The sequence below is a fragment of the Phyllostomus discolor genome, chromosome 13, assembly GCF_004126475.2.
Source record: "Phyllostomus discolor isolate MPI-MPIP mPhyDis1 chromosome 13, mPhyDis1.pri.v3, whole genome shotgun sequence".
In the NCBI taxonomy this organism is placed as follows: Eukaryota; Metazoa; Chordata; class Mammalia; order Chiroptera; family Phyllostomidae; genus Phyllostomus; species Phyllostomus discolor.
This window is the reverse complement of record NC_040915.2, coordinates 40,421,878-40,443,010: the sequence shown is the minus strand read 5'-3', so window position 1 is coordinate 40,443,010 and position 21,133 is coordinate 40,421,878. Positions and strand designations below refer to the sequence as shown.

Genomic DNA, 21,133 nt, shown 5'->3' with positions numbered 1-21,133 from the left:
CAGCCTGCCGCCTGGTGGGCCAGGAGGCCTGGGGAGGGTGCAAGGTGCCCTGGAGAGGCACACGCACCAGAGGCCCAGGCACGGCCAGGAGGCCAGGACGTCCGGCCTCACGCGGCTGGGACTTGGGTGTCCTGGAGAGCCTGGGTCCGTCTTTAGCCACAGCGCCCCCTGGTGGCCTCAGCCGAGCAGGAGCAGGAGCAGGCGCGCAACCCCAGCAGATCCTGGCTGCAGGGACACAGGGACCCTCCCCACTGGGTGCAGGGCTGGGGGAGAGCCAGCGGGGGGCCGGTTGCGTGACACCGGGGCGGGGAAGGTGCTCTGGCTGCCGTGAGTGGCCACAAGGAAAGGGGCAGAGCTGTTCCTGCAGTCGGGAGACCCTGGGCCCACTACAGCAGCTGACCGGGCACTGCCCCCCGCCCAACTCAGGGCAGAGACCCCCGCAGAGCTCCCCGCCCGTGGCGGACAGGAACTGTTGCCCAGTAGCGGCCTCGGGGCCAGGACGGGCCTGGGGACTGCCCTCTCCCCTCCTGACACCGCCCGGCCAAGGCAGGCAGGCCCCCCCCACCCCCCCCGCTCCGTCTCTGGACGGACCCCTGTGACCCCCAGGCCCCCCCGGGAGCTGGCTGGCCAGGCAGGCGGGACACAAGCACACCAGCACCAGCGGGCTCGAGTCGACAACGCTTCATTTGACACCGGCCCTCACCGGGGACAGCCACCCCGCCACATCCCTGTCCCCACAGGCGGGGCCCCGACTGGTGGACGGACCCCCGTCCCCACCAGCTGCCGGCGGGGAAGCCTCAGTGAGCCGGAGGCCCCTGGGCTTGGCCCGGGGACCCTGGCGGGCGAGTCGAGTGAGGGGCCCGCGGCTGGCGTGCGGCGACCCCGGTGGGCTCACATCACTGCCTCCATGTGCAGGATCCGCAGGGCCTCCGAGATCTGGGCGCTGGTGTCCACCTGGCCGTACATGCCCACCAGAAAGGCCCGGTGCAGCAGCACGGCCGCGTGCTCTGTGGGGGAGACGGGACCCTCAGGCGGGGCTGCAGGGACCGGGGCTGCAGAGGCGCCGGGCGCCCCGCGGGGGGCCGCGGACTCACCCTGGCAGAGGAGGGTGTACTCGGGCAGGCTCCTGAGGGCCGTCTGCACCACCTCGAAGTCCCGGCTGCCCAGGCAGTACATGAACGTGGGCAGGAAGTCGGCCGCGATGCTGGAAGGGGCACGCACTCAGTGGGCACTGCCCCCCGTGGCCGGACGGCCCAGGGGCCCCCGACACGGCCACGAGCGCGGGCTCACCTGGGGTCGTTCTGGATGGAGCGCAGGGCCAGGCTGAAGGCCAGGTTTCGGCAGGACTCCTCCTCGGAGCTCATGAGCCACTGCAGGTTGGTCTGGGGGGGGGGGGGGGCGGGCGGGTGTGACGGGGAACCCTGCTGTCTGGGCACGAACCCTCAGCCCTCCCTCAGGATCTCGGCCTCCGGATGGCTGCCACAGCAGCAGGGAAGCCCCTCCCCTGAGCCCCTCCCACCTCCCTGCATGGCTCCAGACCTCTGACCCGTGGGCAGGAAGCCGCTATCGAGGGCCAGCCCTGAGCAGAGCGGTCCTCGCTGGACCGTGAGCAAGCTCGGGGACTGGCACTGCCCCCACCCCCGAAAGTGTCCCACCCAGGGTGCCCACGGGCCCCTCTGTCCTGGCCTCCGAGCTGCCCGCACGGCAGGCGCCCTGTGCTCCCCGGCGCGAGGCGGCTGCTGTGCAGGCAGCAGGCCCCGCCCCCGCTCACCGAGAAGAAGCCCAGGACCTCGGGTCTCCGCCGGGACATCTCGTCTATGTCGCTCAGCACCTCCAGCAAGTCTGAGACGGGCAGGACGGGGAGGGCCAGGCTGCGGCAGTGCGGCCCCAGCTGGCCCGGGCCCCACCCCCTGCCAGGCGGGGGCAGAGACCGGGGGAGTCATGGGACCCCAGGTGGCCCCTGGCCCTGCCTCGGCGGGCTCTCCAGGGCCAGTGTGGCCGAGCAGCACTGGTGCCCGCACCGCCCGGAACCTTCTGCCCCACCCTCAGCACTTGGCGAGGCCCCGGAGCAGCCCGGGTTCCGGGCGTCCCAGCTGCACTGGGCCAGCGATCCCCGACCAAGGCCAAGGCGCCAGGGGTCGGGGAAGCTTCCAGAGGGTCACCCTCCCCAAGGCCCTCCTCTGGGCAGACCCGAGGGCTGGGGTCTGTGTTTGGACGCAGAGGCCCTGGCTCCACCCCTCCTGCCAGGTGGCTGCGCAGACTGACACGTGTCACTCGTGCACCCGGGCACCACCTGCACAGGTGCCCTGCGATGCGGCCCCACCCCTGGCACCAGACTGAGCTGTCCTGCAGGGGGCACCAGCCGTCAGCTGCCCCACCCCCCCCAGCTTCCCTCCCACAGGCACCCCCACACCCTCTGCTCTGTCTGGAGCCTCCCCCCGCCCACCCGCCCCGTGCCCCTGCCCTCCACCGGCGCCCTCTGCCCCCGCCCCCCCGGCCTGGCGTGGCCCGGCCCCACACGCACCCTCAACGGTCTGGCCCCGGGAAAGCCTCTTCATGTAGGGGGCCATCTCGGCGGCGGTCAGAGGCGTGAACAGGGAGACGCTGACCAGGGGCAGGGAGCCGGCCGAGCTCTCGTCTGGAAGGTGGGGAGCCAGCGAGGTCGAGGTCACCTGCAGGCAGACGGCTGCCCCAGGAGCACTGCCCGCGCAAGTCCCCCCCGGGGCGCGGTCCGCCGACTCTCCACGCCCGGGGGCCAGCACCTGCGGACTCCAGGAGGCGTGCCCACCGCCCCGGCCGAGCAGGGCACCTGGCAACCTGCTGGCGCTCCGTGAAGGGGACGCAGCCCCTCTCGTGCTGCTGGCTCGCGCCCCCGCCCAGGCCCACGCCGCCCAGGGACGCCGTGGGTGGCTCTCAGGGCTGCCGCCGGCCCGAGGCCCCTCCCCTGCGGGACCCGAGGGCCCCTCACCCTCGCCCTCCTCGTCCAGGCCTTGGTCCGCTCGGCCGTCCCTGCTGGGCAGGCTCAGCCCCGCGAGGAGGGACTTCAGCATCGCCAGGTCGCTGCTGTCAAAGGACAGGTCGCTGGGGAGAGCACAGCACAGGCCGACCGTGAGGATGAGGGTCCCCGGGGGGGGGTGGGGGGCACGAGAGGAGGGGGGCCCCCGAGCGGGGTGGTGGAGGGGCGCCCCTCGGACACCGCACACTCACTGGAGCGCGTCCGAGTGCTTCTGCAGGAAGGCCACGGCCGCCGCGGGGCTGCAGCTGATGTAGGTGTGCGTGAACTGCACGAACTTGCTGAGGAGCGGGGCCAGGTGGCGGGAGGACTTCCTGTAGTTCTGTGGGGCGGGGGGGAGACCGTGGGGGGGGGGCGCTCAGGGCCGGGACGCACCCGCCCAGCCCTGCGGCCCCCGAGGCCTCACCAGGGACCCTGGCCACCACCCTGGCCACCAGCTCCCGCTGGCCGCTGGCCGCTAAGGGTCCCAAAGGGTCCAAAGGGGCCTTGAGCCCCCCGTGGCGGACAGGGCGACGCCGGGCTGGAGGCTCGGCAGCCGCAGAGGAGGCAGCTGTGAATCCCGGCTGGGCGCGGGAAGAGCTGGGGGCTCCCCAGGGTGAGAGCCGGTTCCCCGGGGCGGGCCAAGGACCCACCCCCGTCCTGCTCAGACGGGCCTGGCCAGGGCCCCGGGAGCAGCCGGGGCGAGCAGGGGGGCGGCTGGCCGGGTGGGCACAGGGGCCGAGGCGGGCGGACACCCACCAGGAGCAGGCGGACGAAGGAGAGCAGGCAGTCCCACAGCGCCCCCTGGTGCTCGCTCTGGAACACCTGCGGCTGCAGCAGCTCCAGCACGCCCAGCACGTGCAGGAAGAAGGTGAGGTGGTTCTGCTGCCGGAACTCCTGGAAGTTGAGGTGGGTGCGGCCGTGCAGGAGAGCAGCAATCATGGGCAGGTGCCTGGAGGCAGGAAGAGAGCTCGGTGGTCCCGACCACCCGACACAGGGACTCGCAGAGCACACGGGAGCTGGCTGAAACGCCCATCCAGACCGACTGGCAGGTTTGGCCGGCCCTCTCCTGGGTCCCAGCCCCCCACCCCCCCTCTGGGCCGTCCCTGGCTGGAGCTGTCTACTTCCCCCATCAGCTGTCGGCCCATCCGGTGTGGCGGCAGGGCCGAGCACCCCCAGAGCGCCCCCTTGGGTGGGGTAGGAGCACCTCTGCCAGGAGCAGCACCCGCACCTGAGCAGCAGGATGGGGTGGGCCACGGCCAGCTTCCGACAGGCCATGTTGGCGTCGGCCACGCGGTTCTCGGACGCCCGCGAGTCGCTGGTGTCGGCGAGCAGCGTGATGAAGCGGTGTATGAGGACGTCCAGCTGGGGGCAAGGGGCAGAGGCTGGGGCCACCGCAGCCTGCAGGCCTCGCCTGCCGGCCCCAGGGCCTGCCACCACCCCGGGGCGGGGGCAGCACCTCAGGGCTAGGTGGGCCCTGTGGTGGCCCGGAGAGGTCCTCCCCGATGCTCCCCGGCGCCTCTGCAGGCCAGCGGGCTGGAGCCAAAGTCCCCAAACTAGACACCCCGTATTTCAGGTCAACCCTCCGCACAAAATCCCGTGCTCTGGGCAAGGGGACCTGATGAGCACAGGAAACCAGGCGTCGCAGGCCCAGTCTGGCCAGCCGTGCGGAACGACGGGAACACGGGCACCGCAGCAAGCCGGCACGGGAAAGCAACACGCCACCCCACAGGGACCTGGGCACAGGGCCTCAGGCCTGCCCCTGCCTCCTGCCCCTGCCGAGAAGCGGGGGCCGGTGTCCACACGCAGGACCCCCAGAGGTGGACCTCAGCAGGCAGCCTGGCCCACACCTGTGGCATGTGTGGGTCTCGAAGTGACTGCGTGGCAGGGGGCACGAGACGCCAGGGGCCGCTGACAGACGGATCGGGAAGTTCGAGCTGACTCCAGGAGGGCGGGGTGGCGGGGCGGACCTGGGGAGAAGGCTCGCTCCCTGGCTCCCTGGCTGCGTGGCCCCAGGGCACCTGACCGTCAACTCTCATCCAGAGCCCCACACTGCTCCTGAGCCAGCGGCCCCCCGTCATGGCAGACACTGCTCTCCTCTGGCCCGAGCCCAGGACTTTCGGGGAGAAGAGCCACGTCCGAGCCCCTCCACCAGGTCGGAGAGGGGACAGGGCCCCCCGACAGGACACCAGGACGCACCAGGCTCCTGTGCAGCTCTGAAGCCTAAGAAAGCCCGTCTCTCCGACCCCCGGCCTGGGCCTCCACCTCGGCAGCAGGCGCACGCAGGGCGCAGGACACGGGGCCTCACCTTGCAGATGCTGCTGGCGGTGGCGCCCACGCTGCGCAGCAGGGCCTCAGGCGCGTGTGTGCGGAGCTCCGGCCGCTGAAGGTAGAGCTGCACCAGCAGGTCCCGGCAGCGCTGGCCCAGCACGCTGCAGGAGACGGGGGCGGGGCGGGTGAGGGGCCGGCGGGGCAGGGGACGAGGCCGGGGTGCCCGCTCCCCGCTCATGCTGCGCTGCTCCTGTCAGCCCAGGACGCATCAGCCCGGGGACAGGCGGGCCCGGGAACCCCTGCGCGGCCCCCTCACCTGTCGCCCCACTGGTGGATGCAGCCCGTCAGGTGCGCGGCCACCCTCCTGACGCTGTCGTCGTCGCCACGGCAGCAGCTGAGCAGCAGGGGCAGCCGGGCCTGCAGCAAGCTGCAGGCCGCCGAGTCCCCGTCCTGGCTCCTGGCCTCTGCCTCCGCCAGGATCAGCTCCACCAGGCCCACGAGCTCGGGGGCCCGGACGCGCAGCACCTGCTCCTCCCGCCGCTTCTGCAGCAGGGACCCCGCCGGTCAGCCCCAGGGCGAGAGGCAGGGGCTCCCCCCCCCCACACACACACACACGCCACCCCACCCCGCAGGCGGGCGTGTCCCGAGACCTGCCTGGGGGGTGCGCTGGTCCCGGCCCTGCCAGATCCGGGGCACATGGATGCAGGCCCAGAGGAAGTCCAGGGAGGCGGACGGGTCAAACCTGGGGGAGCCGGCAGCCCTGCTGAGCTCGAGGCCCCTTTCAGTTTCCGGGCAGAGTGCAATGTGGCGGCGGGGGGGTGGGAAGGGGGGGCTGAGAGGCTCCGTGCGAGGACACGTTCAGGCCACAGACACCCCTGGGAGCTCGCGAGGCCAGAGCCCAGGTCAGTGGTTGGAGGGCATGGTGGCCCCAGCCTGCCCGACCTCCCCCTACCGCACCATGTACGTGACAGCCCGAGGTGATCGGAAGACAGGGGACTGTCCTGTGCCCTGGCTGTCTGCCCTGGGGCCCCCTGGAGCGGGGACACTGCGCTGAGCAGGAGTCCCAGCAGGCAGCCCAGTGAGCCCCGGGCCCGGGGCAGCCACAGGGGTGAGTGGGAGGCGGGGCTCACCTGTGCTCCCGGTTCTTGCCCAGCAGGACGCGGATGCACTGGTGCAGCGTGGACCAGTTGGACTGGTGCGTGAGCAGGGCCAGGAGGTAGGGTCGAAACGTGGGCACGTGGGGGCCGGGCTGACCTTTGCCCTGGGGAGGAAAGAGGCCTGGGTGGTCCCTGCTCGGGCCCCAGAGAACAGAGGGGCGGGGCCGTCTGGAGGGGACCGGGAGCCCCCACCCTGGAAGCGGCCCTGGCCACCTGCATCCCAGGCCCAGCAGCCACTCTGCAGGAGACGCACGCCGAGACGACCGACTCCTGGGAGACCCCTGACCCCCACGAGCCGAAGCGCCGGGATGGACCAGAACCACATCCCGGCACAGCCGCGGGGGCCTGGGATGCCCAGCAGACTGCGGAGCGCAGGAACGACCGTCGAGCTACCGAGGTCATCCTGGGCCGCGCTCGGGGCTTCCAGAGGTCTCCATGGACAGACGGGCTGCCCAAGGGCCCAGCCCCCCCCGCAGGGCCCGGGGCGTACCTGGCTGCTGAGAGGACCCACCACCCCTCGTCGGGGGCGCCAGGCTCCGCCCCGCACCTGCTGGCCCCAGGATCGCCTGTCCCCTTCGGGAAGACACCCCCCCCACACCCCAGCCGGCGCCCCCAGGGCCGAGCGCAGCCCACCTTGCCCCGGGAGAACAGGAGCCTCTGCTGCAGGTCCGGGCAGCTGCTGATCACCTCGGGGTCCAGCATCTCCAGCCAGTCCACCAGGAGCCCCGAGCAAGGCCCCAGCCGCACGGCCCCTGGGCTGAAAGGGAACGGAGCGCTCAGGGGCGCCGGCCAGGGCTGCCCGCCCGAATGCCCGCCGCCCCGCCCACTCACCTGCTGCCGTCGGCGCCCTGGTGCGCCGCGGCCGGGGGCTCCTCCGCCTGCAGCAGCAGGGAGCTCACCACGGCGACGGGCCTGGAGGCCGGGAAGGCAGAGGCGGCGGCGAAGAGAGCGGAGAGCAGCTCCTCCAGGTGAGGCGACCGCACCTCGATCAGGCCCCGAAGGACTGCAGGGGGACGGGGGACGCCCCACTCAGCGTGGGGGCAGAGCCAGGAGGCCCTCAGACCGCTGGGCGCCGGGGCAGCCCCCATCCTGGGCCAACCGCGCCCTGTGGGCCCACACCCAGGCTGACCGGCAGCGTGCGAGGCTTGGGGACCTGCCCTGGGGAGACGGGCGGCCGTGGGGCGGGCCCGTCAGAGCCCGGTGTGGGTGTGTCACGGGCACCAACGCCCCGCAGAGCCCGGGCGAGGCCCGCTGGGCTGGGTCGGCACAGCCCCGGGCCCCGGTACCTTTGTCGACGAGTTCGGGCTCCACGCCGCACTTCTCCCCAGACCGCAGGGCGGCAACGAGGGCCCGGGCAGTGGAGCTGACCACCTCCGCGTCCCCGCGGAAGGCCAGGGCCTCGGCCAGGTGCAGGAACCCGCTCCGCACTGCGGGGACAGGCCTGTGTGACCCCCGGCCTGGCCTGGCCGGGAGCCCCAGCACCATGGGGGGCCCCCCGCGTGTCCCCCCCACAAAGCCCCGAAGCCCACAGGCCCCTGAGCACACGGCCCCTCAGGGCCGACAGGGCTGCCCCCCACCGGCTGGTGCCGTCCCCCGCCCGCCCTCACCGTCACTGATCCTGCGCCGCGCCGAGTACTGGGTGGCAAACAGCTTGAGCTGGGCCCGCAGGGGCCCGGCCTCCGCGCCGGGGCCGTCCAGCCACTGCAGCATCTGCAGGAGCACCTTGAGGAGCAGCGACGAGAAGCCGGTGTCCTGCGGCACACAGCGCTGCGGGGACAGGCACGCCCGTGCGCTCAGAGGGCCGCCCGAGGCTGCCTGCAGCGCGCCCAGCGGCGCTCCCCGGGGGGGGGGGCTCCAGGACCTCGGACGTCACCCGGACACCCCCGCAGACGAGGCACCTGCTGTGTGCTGCTCACCTGCGCGCGGCTCTGGGGGAAGACCGAACACGGCACGCAGAGGCACAGGCGACAAGACACTCGCGCCCCGGACCCAGCGAGGAGACTCGAGCAAAACCAGCGTGCCCGGCGACAGGCACGCGGCTGGCACCCCCCCGCCCCCCCGTGCTGGCGGGGCAGGTTCCCCAGCGGGGACGGGGCCCCCCCCGGCCCACAGGGACGGTGAGGACGTGCCCCCCCCCGCCCCCCGGCCCACCTGGTACTGGCAGAGCAGGCGCAGCAGAGGGCAGGCCAGGAAGTGGCTGCGCTGCATGGACGCCACCAGGGCCCCGCCACGCGGGGAGCTCAGCAGGGGGGCCACGGCCTGCAGCAGGCGCACCGCGACGCCCGGCACCTCGGGGGTCCCCCGGCGGACTCGCGCCAGCTCCTGGCCCAGGGCCTGCTGCAGCGCCAGGGCGGCGGGGCGGGCGCTGGAGACCTGCCACCGGGGGCCCGGGCTCAGCGGGAAGACCTGGGCAGAGGAAGGGCAGCGGTCGGCACGAGTGCGGCAGAACGGGGCCCTCGCCCCCCTCGCCCCGCGCCCATCACCACCGCCACCACGCCCCCGTGGCCCGGGGCCTGTGCTGGAGGCCGTCTGCTCCCTGCAAGGACTAGGAGCCCCCTCTCAACCTCGGCGAGGGTCTCCCGCTGAAAGCCCTCCCTCTGGGCAGGAGAAGGGACAGGGCAGCAGGGGACACCAGCTTCCGAGAGGGCTGCCCAGGCAGCAGCCCTGGTACCTGCAGGAACACGCTGGCCAGGTCGTCCTCCGGGCCGAGCACCCGCACCTGAGTCCCGGCCCGGACCCTGCCCTGGCCTGGGGGCGGCTCCGGGCTGCTTCGGGGTCTCAGTGCCTCCACACTGTCTGCGGGGAGAGGGGGCGGGCCTCAGCCGGGGCCACACCCACAAGGCCCCCCACCCCCCTGGCCCAGAGGCCCCCACCCCCACACAGAGAGCCGGCCTGCCGGCGGCACGGGCCCTGGGGCAGGGGCTCCGACACTGGCCAGCGGCACCACTTCTGCGGGTCTGGGGGCAGGCCGGGCTGGTACCTCGCCGCGGAGGCAGGGAGGCCGTGAGCAGCGAGTGGAAAGTCTGGCCTCCGGACGCTCCGCGCTCGTGCTGGACCTCGACCAGGTGGGCCATGTAGTCTGCGGACAACAGCGGGTCAGCGCCCGGCGACGGGAGCTGGGCTTCCCGAGACCTCAGAAGCCACCTGCGGCCTTTCAGCGGGAGCAGGGGGGGCTGGGCACCCCGCCCCCAAGGGTGAGGGCATGCGGATGCCCGGGCTGGCTTGGGCTGGCTTGGCTTGGACAGGGACGACCCGGCCCCCCGACCGCCCCGGCTTCCACTCTCCTGCTCAGGGCTCCGTGCGCCCTCCCCGCCCGTCCATCCCCAGCCCCCCACCCCACCCCCACTCGCCAGGCCCTGGCGCTGACCCGCAGGGCGGGGCCCGGCCCTTACTCTTGTCCATGATGTTCTGCTCCAGGGTCTGGGGGTCGTGGGCCACAGCCTGGTCCAGGCACTGCAGCAGCTTGCTCATGCTGGACACGGGGATGCCGAAGGACTGCACGAACAGCAGCAGCTGCTGCGGCTCCAGGTCCTGCAGGGCTGAGGTCGCCCGCCCACACATTGAGCACACTGTGCTCGGCCCCACCCAGGACCCTGCCCGAGGGCGTGTCCTCCAGAAACCCGAGGGGCCCCCCTGAGCCCCGAGAGGGCCCCGTCCTCGCCCTCGGTCCTGCCCCACCCAGCCCCACCCAGCCCCACCCGGGTCACACCTGCGTCCACCAGCCGAGGGACCTCTGAGCGGATCATGCGGAGCTTCAGCCAGTCGGGCAGCAGCAGTGCCTCCTCCGAGGTGTCCACCAGGAAGGCGGTGGGCAGGGGCTTCTTCTCCGGAAACCAGATGTCCAGCAGGGCCTGGAACTCGCTGTCGCCGGCTGCGGGAGACGGAGCAGGGTGAGAAGCCAGGCAGCTCCAGGGGGCCCTTCCCAGCCTCCAGTCCGAGGAGCCCCAGCCCCGCACACAGCTGCAGGCCCAGCTGGCTTCCTCGTCCTCCCCCCACCCCGCAGAAAGGGAGGCTTTGGGGGGACAGGAGAGTTGGCCGCAAGCGGGGGGGCGGGGGGTGAGTCCCCTGTGAAGCCCCAGTTCTCAGAGGCTCAGAGGTGGGGCTGAGAGTCAGGGGGCGGAGGCCTGGGCACTGCCCATGGGCCCCTCCTGATGCCCGCACTGCATGTGGCCAGGCAGTGAGGAAGCACGGCCAGCCCGTCTGTGGTGCGGCCACACAGGGGGTGCCGTGTGCCCCCCACCCCGGGACTCCTGGACAGGCAGGGGGAGAGTCCCACGTGTCTCCCCCCCCTGGAGGCCCTGGCCAGCAGGAACAGGGCCCTTCCCACACCCCCAGCGGGCCAGGCTCGTGGGCACGCAGCCGCAGCCCGCCAGGCCAGCAGCTCACCGCGGGGCGGGCCGAGCGTCAGCAGGATGACCATGGCGTGCACCACCAGGATGTGCATCGTGGCCGCCTCCCCGCCGGTCCAGCGGAGGAAGACCTGGTCCTGGGACTCCGACTGCGGGGGGAGGGCGGGTGAGGGCGGGTGAGGGCGGGGCGGGGCCCGTGGGCGGGGCTGCGGAGGGAGGCGGGGCAGGGGCGCGGGGTGGGGGGGGGCGGGACGGGGCCCGCGGGCAGGGCTGCGGAGGGGGGCGGGGCAGGGGGGCACAGGGAGGGGCTGCGGCCTCACCCAGCTGTACACCTCCTCTCCCTCCTTGCTCTTGCGCATGCGCCGCACGTAGCGGGAGAAGATGGACAGCAGGGCGGCCAGCACGGCGTCGGACTCGGGGCCGCGGGAGCGCTTGGAGAAGAGGTGGGCCATGATGGTGGAGCGCTCCACCACGAGCCGGGCCACGTCCTGGGGGTGAGAGCGGCCGTCAGGGGCCCCTGCCGAGCCGACGGCAGTGGGGCACCGCGCACAGGGCCCCTGAGCACCCGGGGCCGAGAGGGGTGGGAGCAAGGGCCACAGCAGGTCCCCGGGACAGGGCACGTCGCCACCATCGGGCCGAGACCAGAGTGCCGACGCCGACCTCAGGCCCCAGAGGGGAGTCCGCACACCCACGCGCTCCGCGCTGCGGCCAAGGCTCTGGCCCCGGGGCAGGGACCCAGGCAGGGGGAGCCCGGCCCCAGGGCCCCAGTCCGCCCCGCTCCCCACAGGCGCTGCCCTCGGCCGCTGCGCCACAGCAAGCCCCCAGAAGAGCCCCCCGGGAGAGCCAGGCAGTGGCCCAGACGGGAACAGCCGAGGAGAGAGCCAGGGAGCACGCTGAGCCCAGCTGCCTCCCCAGCAGGAGCGGCCGAACCGACCTGGCCCAGAGGGAAGGTAGCCGCCGGCCTGGCACCAACCAACCCCTGGTCCTCCCTGGTTCTCCCACCCCCGACGTTGGCTCTGGACGGGAGGCCCCTCCCCCAGGGCCGCCCCTGCCGGCCCCACCCCCTCACCAAGGCCAGGTCGCTGTGCTGGCCCTGCTCGCCCACGGGCGCGTGCCGGGACAGGTAGACCAGGTAGGCGCTGACGGTCTGGGGGTCGGTCTCCACGTGCACGGCCTGCTGCAGCGCCAGGGCGGCGGGGGCGCTGACGCTGGGGAACAGGGGCAGCCGGGGCAGGTCGCGCAGCAGCCACTGGTAGCCCTGCAGCGCCTCCGCCTCCCCGGGGTCCGCCTCCTCCGCCGGCCCCGCCTTCTCCTCGCCGTCCCGCAGGCCGCCCTCCGACAGCACCAGCGACAGGCCCTGCAAGCAGACCCGCCGGTCAGCCGGCCCCAGGCCTCCGCCAGGGCGCCCACCGGGGACGGGCCGGCCCCTGAAGCACAGGGACCGGCGGCTGCTGGCGCCGGGCGCTGTGCCCACCGGAGCCGCCAGGAGAGAGCGGAGGAAGCAGCAGCGCGGCCGCCCCCCAGCGGAAGCCCACGGACTCGCCTCGGGTGGCCGCCCGCCCCAGGAAAGGAGGGGCCGGGGAGGGCGGGGCTGCGGGCTCACCTTCATGGCCAGCACCCGGGAGGCCACCTGGGAGGAGCCCAGGCGCCGCAGGAAGTAGTCCAGCACCTCGCACGTGGTCTGCTCGTCGGCCTGGGGGCCCAGCAGCAGGTCCTGCAGGCGGCCCAGCAGCTGCCGCTGCTTCTGCTGCCTCTGCAGGGACAAGGGGGCCTCAGGGGGGGCCGGCGGGAGGCGGCGTGGCGGCGGTGTGCGGTGGTGGCAGCCACTGACCTGCCGCTTCTTGGCCTTCTGCTCCTTGCTCCCACCCTCCTCCTCCTCTTCGGCGGCGGCCGCGGCAGCAGCGTCGTGCAGCAGGAACTCGCACAGGCACTGCACGGGCAGCACGTCCAGGGAGCCCTCGCTGGCCTGCACCAGGTCGGCCAGCCAGGGCATGGACTGCGACGAGGCCTGCGGAGCACGGCCACTCAGTGCCTGCTGCGCACCTGCCGGGCCCCCGGCCCGTACCCTGCCCGAGACATCGGTCCCGTCCCGCGGCTGCCGGGCTGGTGCGGCCGGGGTCCTCTTCTGGCCACGGCCTCGTTTGACGCTGGGGAGCTAAAGCCCCTGAGGGGCCCACCCCAGCTGCTCCGCCCCCTGTGCCCCTCCCCAGCGGCAGGGGGACGTGCCTGCCTCTGGATGATGTTGAGGAGGAAGTCCGGGTTTCGGCTCCGACACAGCAGGTGCCCGAGGCGCAGGGACTGGTTGAGGCTTTTCACTTGGTCCAGGATGTGCGGGGGCGGCCTCCGTGGGGGCCCTCTGAAAGGCCAGAGGGCAGGACCATCGGGAGCCGCCCGCAGAGCCGCCCGCCCCCGGAGGCTCTCCCTGCTCCCAGTGGCCCAGGGCCCCCCGCTCCCAACCTGGCTGCCCTCCTCTCGGCCTCACCAGGCTGACTCCACAAGGACTGGGAGAGCAACCCGCTCAGAGGCTGCACCCCAGCCGCCCCCCACCTCCACCCCCCCAGGCTCAGTACGAGCCCCTGCCACGGACGCCAGCAGCCCAGGGGCTGGGGCACGGCTCGTACTGCGGGTCCAGGCTGGTGAGCTGAGACAGGAGAAGGCTGCTGTTCTCGGTGATGGTCTGCTTGGTAGACGCGGCCGCCAGGTGCCCCTCGAAGGCCAGGATCTCCTGCTTCTCCCGCTGGGAGATCTGCAGCTCCCGGTTCAGCATCTCGGTGCGGGTCTCCTCGTCCGTCAGGGTGCACGGCGGGTAGGAGTAGTTGCTGGGGGAGGGCGGGGGGAGCGGTCACCGTGCGGCCCGTGCTCAGGTGCAGCCCCGGGCGGCCCTCACTCCTGCCACCGCCCCACCTCCTCTCCCCACGGCCTCACCCTCCGGCCCAGCGCCGCTGCCCCCTCCCGCCTGCGTCACCCCACCAGCCTGACGCAAGCGCTGCCCGGGCGGCCTCTGCAGCCTCGACCCCGCCCCCCACCCTGCAGCCAGGGGACAAGACGAAGCCCCGAAAACTCAAGTTCACGCATTCCAGCCCACAGGAAACGGCAGCCCAGGGGGCAGCTCTGTGGAGACTGCAGCGCAGCCAGGAGCCCGGCCCGCGCTCCTCCCCCTGGCGCCAGCCCGGCCACCCTCGGGCGTCCTGTCTCCGCAGCGGGCGAGCCGGCGCACTTGGTCATCACCATCTCCATGAGCATCTTCAGCGTGGGGTACTCCTCCCAGGCGGCCAGGCCTAGGGGGCAAGGAGCCGGGGGTGGCAGCCGGAACACAGCAAGCTGCCGGGCCTCCCACCGGCTCCAGGGCCCCTCCTCCCGGCTCCCGTCCAGGCCCCAGCCAGGCCCCACCCCAGGCCAGGTGGCGGTGCCAACGCCCAGCCGAGCACCCATGGGGGCCAGGGCTCACCGATGTTCTCCGGGTTGAAGGCAGCGACAACCAGCAGGAGCGGCCATGCCTTCCAGTAGAGGGTGGAGATAGCCAGGTTGGGGGGCTGGTACCTGCAACACAAGGGTGTCCACAGCTCAGCCTTGGCCTCGGCCGCCCTGAGGCCGGGAAGGAGAGTGGGCCCAGGCCAGGGTGCATCAGCCCGGGTCGGCACCCGGCCGAGACGACAGCTGCTCCCGCGTTCACGACCTGGGCTTGCACCTCTGCGTGGAGGTGGGGGGTCTCAGACGTGGTGGGAGTGGCCGCCACACAGCCTGGGGGACGACGCACGGACCACACTGAGTCCCAGGCTGTGAACGAGGGGCCACCGGAGGGGAGCGGCACCCGCGGATGGCGGGGGCCGGCCTCGGGCGTCCTGGGCAGGTGGGGGTCTGCGGACAGGCCCAGGGTGGCCTTGAGGGGCGGGCAGCGCTGCAGCCAGCCCCGCCCCGTGGGACCGTGGACAGCGAGCCAGAGGCCGCGGGAGCGCTCACCCCGGGGGCAGCTGGATGTTCTCCGGGTGGTGGTAGGTGCAGAGGTTCAGGACGGCGTCGAGCAGCTGCACGCGCTCCACCTTCAGCACTTCCACGTCTGAAACTCGGCCCGGGGCCCGCTCAGCGGGGGCGGGGGTGGGGGACCCCAGCCACGGGGTGCAGGGGAGCGAGGCGAGGGGGCTCGTGCCCCAGAGGCAGGGCAGAGGGGAGGGCAGGCAGGGCACGGGCGGGAGGTGCCAGCAGGCCCCGGCGCGGCCGTGGGAGCAGCTGTGGAGCCGGCTGGGGGGCACTGAGGCAAGTCTCCCCTGGCCGCCTGGAGCCGGTCTGGGGAGCAGGTGGGCCTGCTGGGGGCAGCGGCGCAGCGGGCACTGGGGGGTGGGGAGGGGGGCCGGGACTGAGCCCGGGGACCCTACCGTCTGCCTGCACGGCCGCCGCGCGCTTCACCAGGTGGTCGGCGAGCTCCATGGCGTCGGCGGGCCCGAGCGGGAGCTCGCGGGACAGCCCGATGACGAGGACGCGCATGAGTGTGTCCTCCAGGATGGGCACCTCGGAGCACAGACGCAGGAAGAAGCTGCGGGCAGACGAGGAGGGGGCTCAGCGGGGGCAGCCCCGGGCCCGCAGGTGAGTCCCTGCACCAAGGGCCACAGGCCAGCGCGGGAGGGCTCCCCCTCCCCCCTGGGGGGCCGGTTCCCGATGCGTCTGTGTGCCCAGAGCCAGGGGCGGACGGGCCAGTCACAGCCCGGAGGCACCAAGCTGGGGTGGGCGGGGGCGTGGGATGAGCCAGGGGGCGAGGCGGGCAGGACGTGCATGCGGGGCTGCCTGGAAGCAAGGGGAGGGCCAGCGGCCTGGACAGTGGCAGGGGTGTGAGGTGGGCAGCCACATGGACATCTGGGAATGCCAGCAACCCACAACCAGGTCTGTGGGGGTGGGGCGGGGCGGGCTCTGGAGCGGCCCGTCCACTGGCACACATGCGACTCACTTGCGGTCACTCTCGGGCGGCCAATTGTCCCACTTGTAGTAGGTCTCCGGCTGCTCAGTGAATAGGACCTTGTGCAGGCTGCGGGGCGGGTGGGCGTCAGCGTGCGGGGCCTGGCACGGCCCTCTCCCAGGCCGGCAGCCCCCTCGGCACCTCCTCCAGGGCCCCCAGCACCCGCCCAAGACCTGTGGGGCTGGCAGGCGACACAGTGGGGTTCCCGTGGCCCCGACCCCAGGCAGATGGGACCCCACCGCTGCACAGGACGTCCCCTGTGTCACACAGCATGAGGGGTGAGTGCTGTCCACCGGCTCCTGTGGTTCCCAAGCGGCGGGTGTCAGCCAGGGGCCACGGCCAAGGCCACAGGCTCGTGCTTGATGAGCGCTGTCCTGGGCACACCCCTCAGCCCCGGGAAGTGGCTCCGTCTCTGCCCAGAGCGCCCTGGGCAGCAGGACTCGGGCCCTACCAGTGCACGTAGTCCTTGGGGGCGAGCTTGCTGATGGAGGGGACGACGGTGTGCAGCCACCAGACCGCGTCCCGCTGGATGGCGGCGATCTGGCTCTGGAAGGAGCGCAGCACCTCCAGGTCTGGAAAGGATGGGCGGGTCACTGGCAGGTCACCGCTCCGGGCCCCCAAGGTCCCCCCGGGCTGCAGCTCCAGGCCGGGCCTCAGGGACGGTCTGCAGCCATGGGGGCGCCCACCGCGGCCTGGCCTGGGCCCCGGGCAGGGTCCGCTCCTTACTCTTCTTCTCCCCTTTGTCCCAGGCGACGCCGGCCTCCTTCACCTGGGCCGTGATGCCGAGCATCATGGCCACGGCCAGCACATCCGTGACGTGCACCACGAACCGCTCCTGCAGGCACAGCCCAGCGCGGGGGTGGGGGTGGGGGTGTCACACCCGAGGACCTGCCCACCCCGCCCCACCCCCCGCCGCCTGGGCGCCGAGGGGGAGGGGCGGCAGCAGCGCACCTTGAACTCCATGTCCAGGTACTGGGGCTCCTTGCGCTCCTGCATGAGCCCGAGGCAGAAGGCCTGGAAGTTGATCTCGTGCTTGGTCTGCTTGATGATCTCGCGCAGCAGGGCCCGCGAGGCCCGCAGGTAGTCGTCCTTGCTGGTCAGCAGGTCCTGGAACACCATGGCCAGGAACTGCGGGAGACAGGCAGCGCACGCACGTGCTCACCTCGGCTCCCCGCCGGCCCTGGGCCGCCGGCAGGGCCCCCAAGGCCCCTGGAGGAGGCGTCCAGCCGCTCCAGGCCGCCCGCCTGTGCTCCCCCAGCTCCACGGGCGCGGCAGCACACAAGCATGGACCCAGCCGACCCTCCGCCAGGCCTGAGCTCCGAGAGCAGCACTGCCTCCCACGCGGCCCTCCTGGCCGCCGGCCGGTGGGGGCTGGTCCTCGTTCAGCAAGGGACACAGGAGGCAGCAGCTGTCGAAAGCAGGGCGCCCTGGCCAAAGGGGCAAGCATGCAGGCCGGGCCCTGCCACAGCCCCGGCCCCCGAGCGGACAGCTGGGCCCCCACCTCTCCCAGCACCCTGGGGTGCAGGGGGACGGCTGACATACAGCTGGGCCGCCTGAAAGCCCGGCTCATGTCCGTGACGGGAGTGCTGCCCTCTGGCCCCTTCCAAAGGTGGCTGACCCTGGGAGACACGGAGCCGGCCAGCAGCCCACGCGGGGCTGCACAGACGCCCTAGGGCCCTGAGGGCCCGACTCCGGCGTCCAGTGCGCAAGGCCCTGCCCCACCGCCCGAGCATCCTCCCGGCCAGCCCCACAGGCCTCACCCCACCGGCCGCATCCAGGCAGAACAGCCCCCGTGCCGCCCCCACCTTGGGCGCCAGCTCCGCGCTGTGCTGCAGCACCGTGTACAGGATCTGCATGTTGTTGGGGTTCCGGGCGTTGGACAGCTCGTTGAAGATCACGAACTTGATGGTGGTGCCCAGGTTGTCCTTGTGTGCGTTCAGCAGCTCCCTGGACACGAGCCGAGGAGCGGGGTGCTGAGGTGGGCCGCGCGCCCCCAGGACCCCTCCCGCCGCGGCCCCCCGCCGCGGCCCCCCGCCGCGCCGCACCTGACGCAGAGCATGTAGTGGTTGAGCAGCACCTTGGGCTTGAGGCGGATCTTGACCAGGTGGGAGATGACGTCCACGTCCTCGGCGCTGTGGGAGCCGCAGTTCACGCACACGGCCATGAGCAGGTCCTGCGCCGGCCGCGTCAGCTGCGGGGAGGCGCCGTCAGCCCCGCCCAGCCCAGCCCCGCCCCGCCCCGCCCCGCCGCCATGGCGACAGGCGGCCCCGCAGACCCCGCGCCGCCCTCACCTTGGGGTTCTGCAGCCACATCTCCAGCCGCTGCACCGCCATGAGCCGCACCTCCTTGTACCCGCAGGCGGAGGCCAGCAGCCGCAGCAGGTTCCGCGAGACGTTGTCGATGGGCTGGCGCCGCGTGAGCTGGTCCCGCAGCACGTCCAGCACGTACTCCTCCACGCTCTCCGCGAGGTCTTCGTACCTAGGCCAGCGGGGGGAGGCGGCGGGAGGAGGACGGCAGGCTCTCCCCACGAGCCCAGCCCTGCCCCCACCCACCCGCGGGGGCCGCGCTGGCGGGGGCCGGGCTGCAGGCCTACCTGGGCATGACCTGCCCCTCCTGCTCAGGGCTCAGCTTCTCCTCGGCGATCAGGAGCTCCGTCTGGCAGTCCTCCTCCTCGGTGAGCGAGGGGTGCGGGCTGCTCCCTGCCGATCGGGGGGCCTCGTGGACACACGCGCCTGCCCCCTCTGCGAGCACCCGCTCCCCTGACGCCGGGCTCCCCAGAGGGCGGTGGCGCTAGCCCTCCCCCTCCCCCTCCGCCGAAAGTCCCCGTTCCCGGCCCAGCCCGGGAGCCCGGCTTCTCTCACCAGCGCTGAGGTCCCCTCCGCTGCGCCCCGCCTCCCCCTGCAGCAGCATGCTCGTGGGGGGCGTCCTGGTGTTGAAGGCCGTCTGGACATTGTCCACGAACGCCTTGCAGTGCGGGCTGTCCACCCAGACCCGCTCCCCCAGGGAGTCTTCGATGTACACCTGCCCGGGACGGAGGCTGGCGTCCAGGCCCCGCGGGTGGCTCCCCGCCCCCTGCCCCCAGCTGCTCCGGGGCTGGGCGGTGGGAGAGGCGGGACGGGCGCTTCCCCGAGTGCCGCCAGCTGCCCGGACGGGCTCCCGGGAAGACCTCCCAGCAGCCCATGCAGGGGACAGGACGCCCTGGGCCACCAGACAGCTGCCCCGACGGCACGCACGGCCTGCTCCGTCTCCTCCCGGGACCCAGCTGTCACCCCTGCTCTGCCCACTTCGCCCCAAAGCGGCACGTTCACCGAGTGTCCTGGGGAGGGGCTCACCTTGACGAAGATCTCGGGCCAGTTCTCATCCTCCTCGTACGCGGCCATGAGGAGGCTGCAGGCCAGCACGGACACCAGGCCGTTCCCCTTGGCCTTGAAGTTGACGGAGGCGTCCCGCCGCAGAAGGCTGCAGAGGGCCTGCACGAGACAGCGCCTGTCGCTGGGGAAGCCTCGCCCTGCGCCCGAGGCAGAGCCGGCGTGCTGGGTGGGCACGTGGGTCTGGGAGGGAGCAGCAGCACAGGGCCCAGGGCCCGCCGGGCTCCGGCCCGCCCTTACCTCGATGACACCTTCTGTGGCAAAGATGTTGGGCTTGATCTTGGCCAGGTACATGAGGCTCAGGCACAGGGTGCTGTCGGGCTTGGCCCGTGTGGCCTTCAGCTGCTTCACAGCCCCGCAGAGCACACCCTCCACCCTGTCGTCGTTGCCCTCCAGCTCCGCGGCCTCCACCTCGTCCAGCAAGGCCTGGGGTGGGACTGCGGGTTGTGGGGGGGCGTGTGTCAGAGCAGGCAGGCGGACACGGACGCTGCCCCTCCAGTGCTCCCAAAGCCACCGGGCACAGTGCACCCACCGGAGACCCAGCGAGCGAGGGTCTCAGGCTGTGTGCTGTCAGAGAAAGTCCAGAGACTGACTTTACCTTCAATTGGGACCACGGACGGCTCTTTAATTGAAGGAGAGATGGCTCGTTTCTCTGCTACGGCAGCCTCGGCCAAACGCCCCAGGGCACTCAGAGGGGGCGTGGAGGATAGTTTGGGGCGTTTGGTGAGGCCCGGCAGGGCTGTGGCTCCGGCCAGGGCAGCCGCCGCAGCATCCCTCTTGCGCTCGGAAGGCAAGCCAGAAGGTGCAGGCTTCAGCAGCGTGGACCCCGATTTCGAGTCACTGGCCTGACCCTTGGAGCCCAGAGCAATGAAGTCCCCAGGCGGAGGGTGCCCTGCGCAGCGAGGGAGGTGGAGAAACAAACGTGCAAGCGTCACCCGGCGCAGAGGTGGGAAAACGTGGGCACAGACTCCAACCTCCCACTACCCCCAAGGGGACCCAAGAAGGATCAGGGTGGCCAGAGACGAGCCACCCGGGGGTCCCCAGTAGATGCTGACGGCCGCAGTGCTAACTGCCAGCCAGGCCGCCTCTATCGCACGCCTGTCTGAGGGGAGGGTGCCCAGACCCGGGCGGCTCAGCACCGCGCCCACGGCCGCACAGGGTCTCCGGCGGGACTCCCTTCGCCACCGCCTGCGGCCTCGGATGCCGACGGAAACGGGACAGCCGCCTTCCCGAGGCCGTCGCGGCTGTCCCAACTCCCCCACGGAGGCCCGCGACCCCGGACCCTGGAAGTCGCCGCCCGTGCAAGCAGCAGCCGCGCACCCGAGGTCTTGGCCGCGGCGCTGGGCCTGCGCACGGCGGGGGGCTTGGCGCGGTTCATGGCGTCCCCTGCCCCTCGCCGCTCCTCGCTGCAGCGCCGTCACCGAGAGAAGACCGGCGCCAGGTAGTGGTTCACCCGCTCGCTCGCTCGCTCATTCATTCGTTCCCCCGCCGCTCGGCGCGTCGGGCCGCGGGCAATGGGGCCCTGCCGGGCGGGGCGAGCCCGACGGAGCCGCGCGATCGCCGCCTCGGAACCGCCGGGAAGATCGGTGGCACCGACAGCCGCGGTCCCCGAACCAGCGGCCCAAGACAGCGAGCGCTCGCCGCCGCCACGGCCACCCCGGAACCGGAAGCCAGTCTCAGAGGCCCGACTGCCGGAAAGATCGGAAGCAAAATTTTGCGGTGGCATAGAGCGGGTAGACGAGAGAGGCCGCGGCGCCTGCGCGGGGCCTGCAGCGTCCTCTAGCGGCGGGAGGCCGGCGGTGTTGAGCAGCCGCGGATCTCTCCCGGGAGATGGGAGCTGTCGCCTTCTTTGCGCCTCTGAGACTGAAGATGGTAGTGACCTGCCCAAGGACTATGGCTGAAAAGGGTGGCGCGGGTTCTAAGCCACACGTGCTGGACCTTCAGAGTCCTGCTCTCCCTTTTACGCGGCAAAGGGCCGGTTCTGGGGTCCCCGCGGGGGGAGGTAGGAGGGAGCCTGGGACACAGCGCAGAACAAAAGGGACCTGCCC

At 72.7% G+C, this 21,133-nt stretch overlaps 1 protein-coding gene and 1 long non-coding RNA gene across 3 annotated transcripts; one reads left to right on the top strand and one right to left on the bottom strand.

The window, feature by feature from the left end:
- Positions 1-666: 666 nt before the first annotated feature.
- Positions 667-20,749, bottom strand: INTS1 (integrator complex subunit 1). Of its 2 annotated transcripts, none has more exons than XM_036014815.1 (46): positions 20,406-20,749; positions 19,684-19,977; positions 19,326-19,522; positions 19,050-19,187; positions 18,579-18,738; positions 18,311-18,416; positions 18,009-18,201; positions 17,763-17,908; positions 17,523-17,664; positions 16,669-16,845; positions 16,444-16,552; positions 16,169-16,289; positions 15,709-15,786; positions 15,143-15,300; positions 14,730-14,826; positions 14,218-14,309; positions 13,987-14,047; positions 13,391-13,588; positions 12,996-13,125; positions 12,601-12,777; positions 12,373-12,522; positions 11,839-12,126; positions 11,090-11,257; positions 10,807-10,918; positions 10,130-10,291; positions 9,813-9,959; positions 9,401-9,499; positions 9,092-9,216; positions 8,572-8,826; positions 8,028-8,187; positions 7,707-7,847; positions 7,252-7,423; positions 7,054-7,177; positions 6,394-6,524; positions 5,918-6,005; positions 5,580-5,806; positions 5,301-5,424; positions 4,224-4,357; positions 3,752-3,944; positions 3,208-3,335; positions 2,969-3,081; positions 2,525-2,638; positions 1,772-1,842; positions 1,291-1,382; positions 1,095-1,204; positions 667-1,007 (listed from the first exon to the last, which is right to left on the bottom strand). In XM_036014815.1, the coding sequence occupies exons 1-46, from the start codon at positions 20,461-20,463 to the stop codon at positions 892-894; spliced, it is 6,576 nt and encodes a 2,191-aa protein (XP_035870708.1). In that variant the 5' UTR covers positions 20,464-20,749; the 3' UTR covers positions 667-891. The 2 variants fall into 2 exon arrangements, with proteins under 2 accessions (XP_035870708.1, XP_028383483.1); XM_028527682.2 differs by having other exon boundaries at positions 18,009-18,195; positions 20,406-20,748.
- Positions 1,095-13,977, top strand: LOC118498053. The gene is made up of 3 exons (XR_004900573.1): positions 1,095-1,110; positions 12,562-12,566; positions 13,896-13,977. It is a non-coding gene; the product is annotated as an uncharacterized LOC118498053 (long non-coding RNA).
- Positions 20,750-21,133: the final 384 nt, after the last annotated feature.

Bases quoted from the DNA above. Each gene is read 5' to 3' on its own strand.
- INTS1 (XM_036014815.1), bottom strand. From the start codon at position 20,463: ATGAACCGCGCCAAGCCCCCCGCCGTGCGCAGGCCCAGCGCCGCGGCC. The intron at 16,846-17,522 runs GTGGGGGCGGCA...TGTCTCCCGCAG, and splicing joins GCGCGGAGCTGGCGCCCAAG to TTCCTGGCCATGGTGTTCCA. The intron at 13,589-13,986 runs GTGCGCCGGCTC...GCCCTCCCCCAG, and splicing joins ATGGAGATGGTGATGACCAA to CAACTACTCCTACCCGCCGT.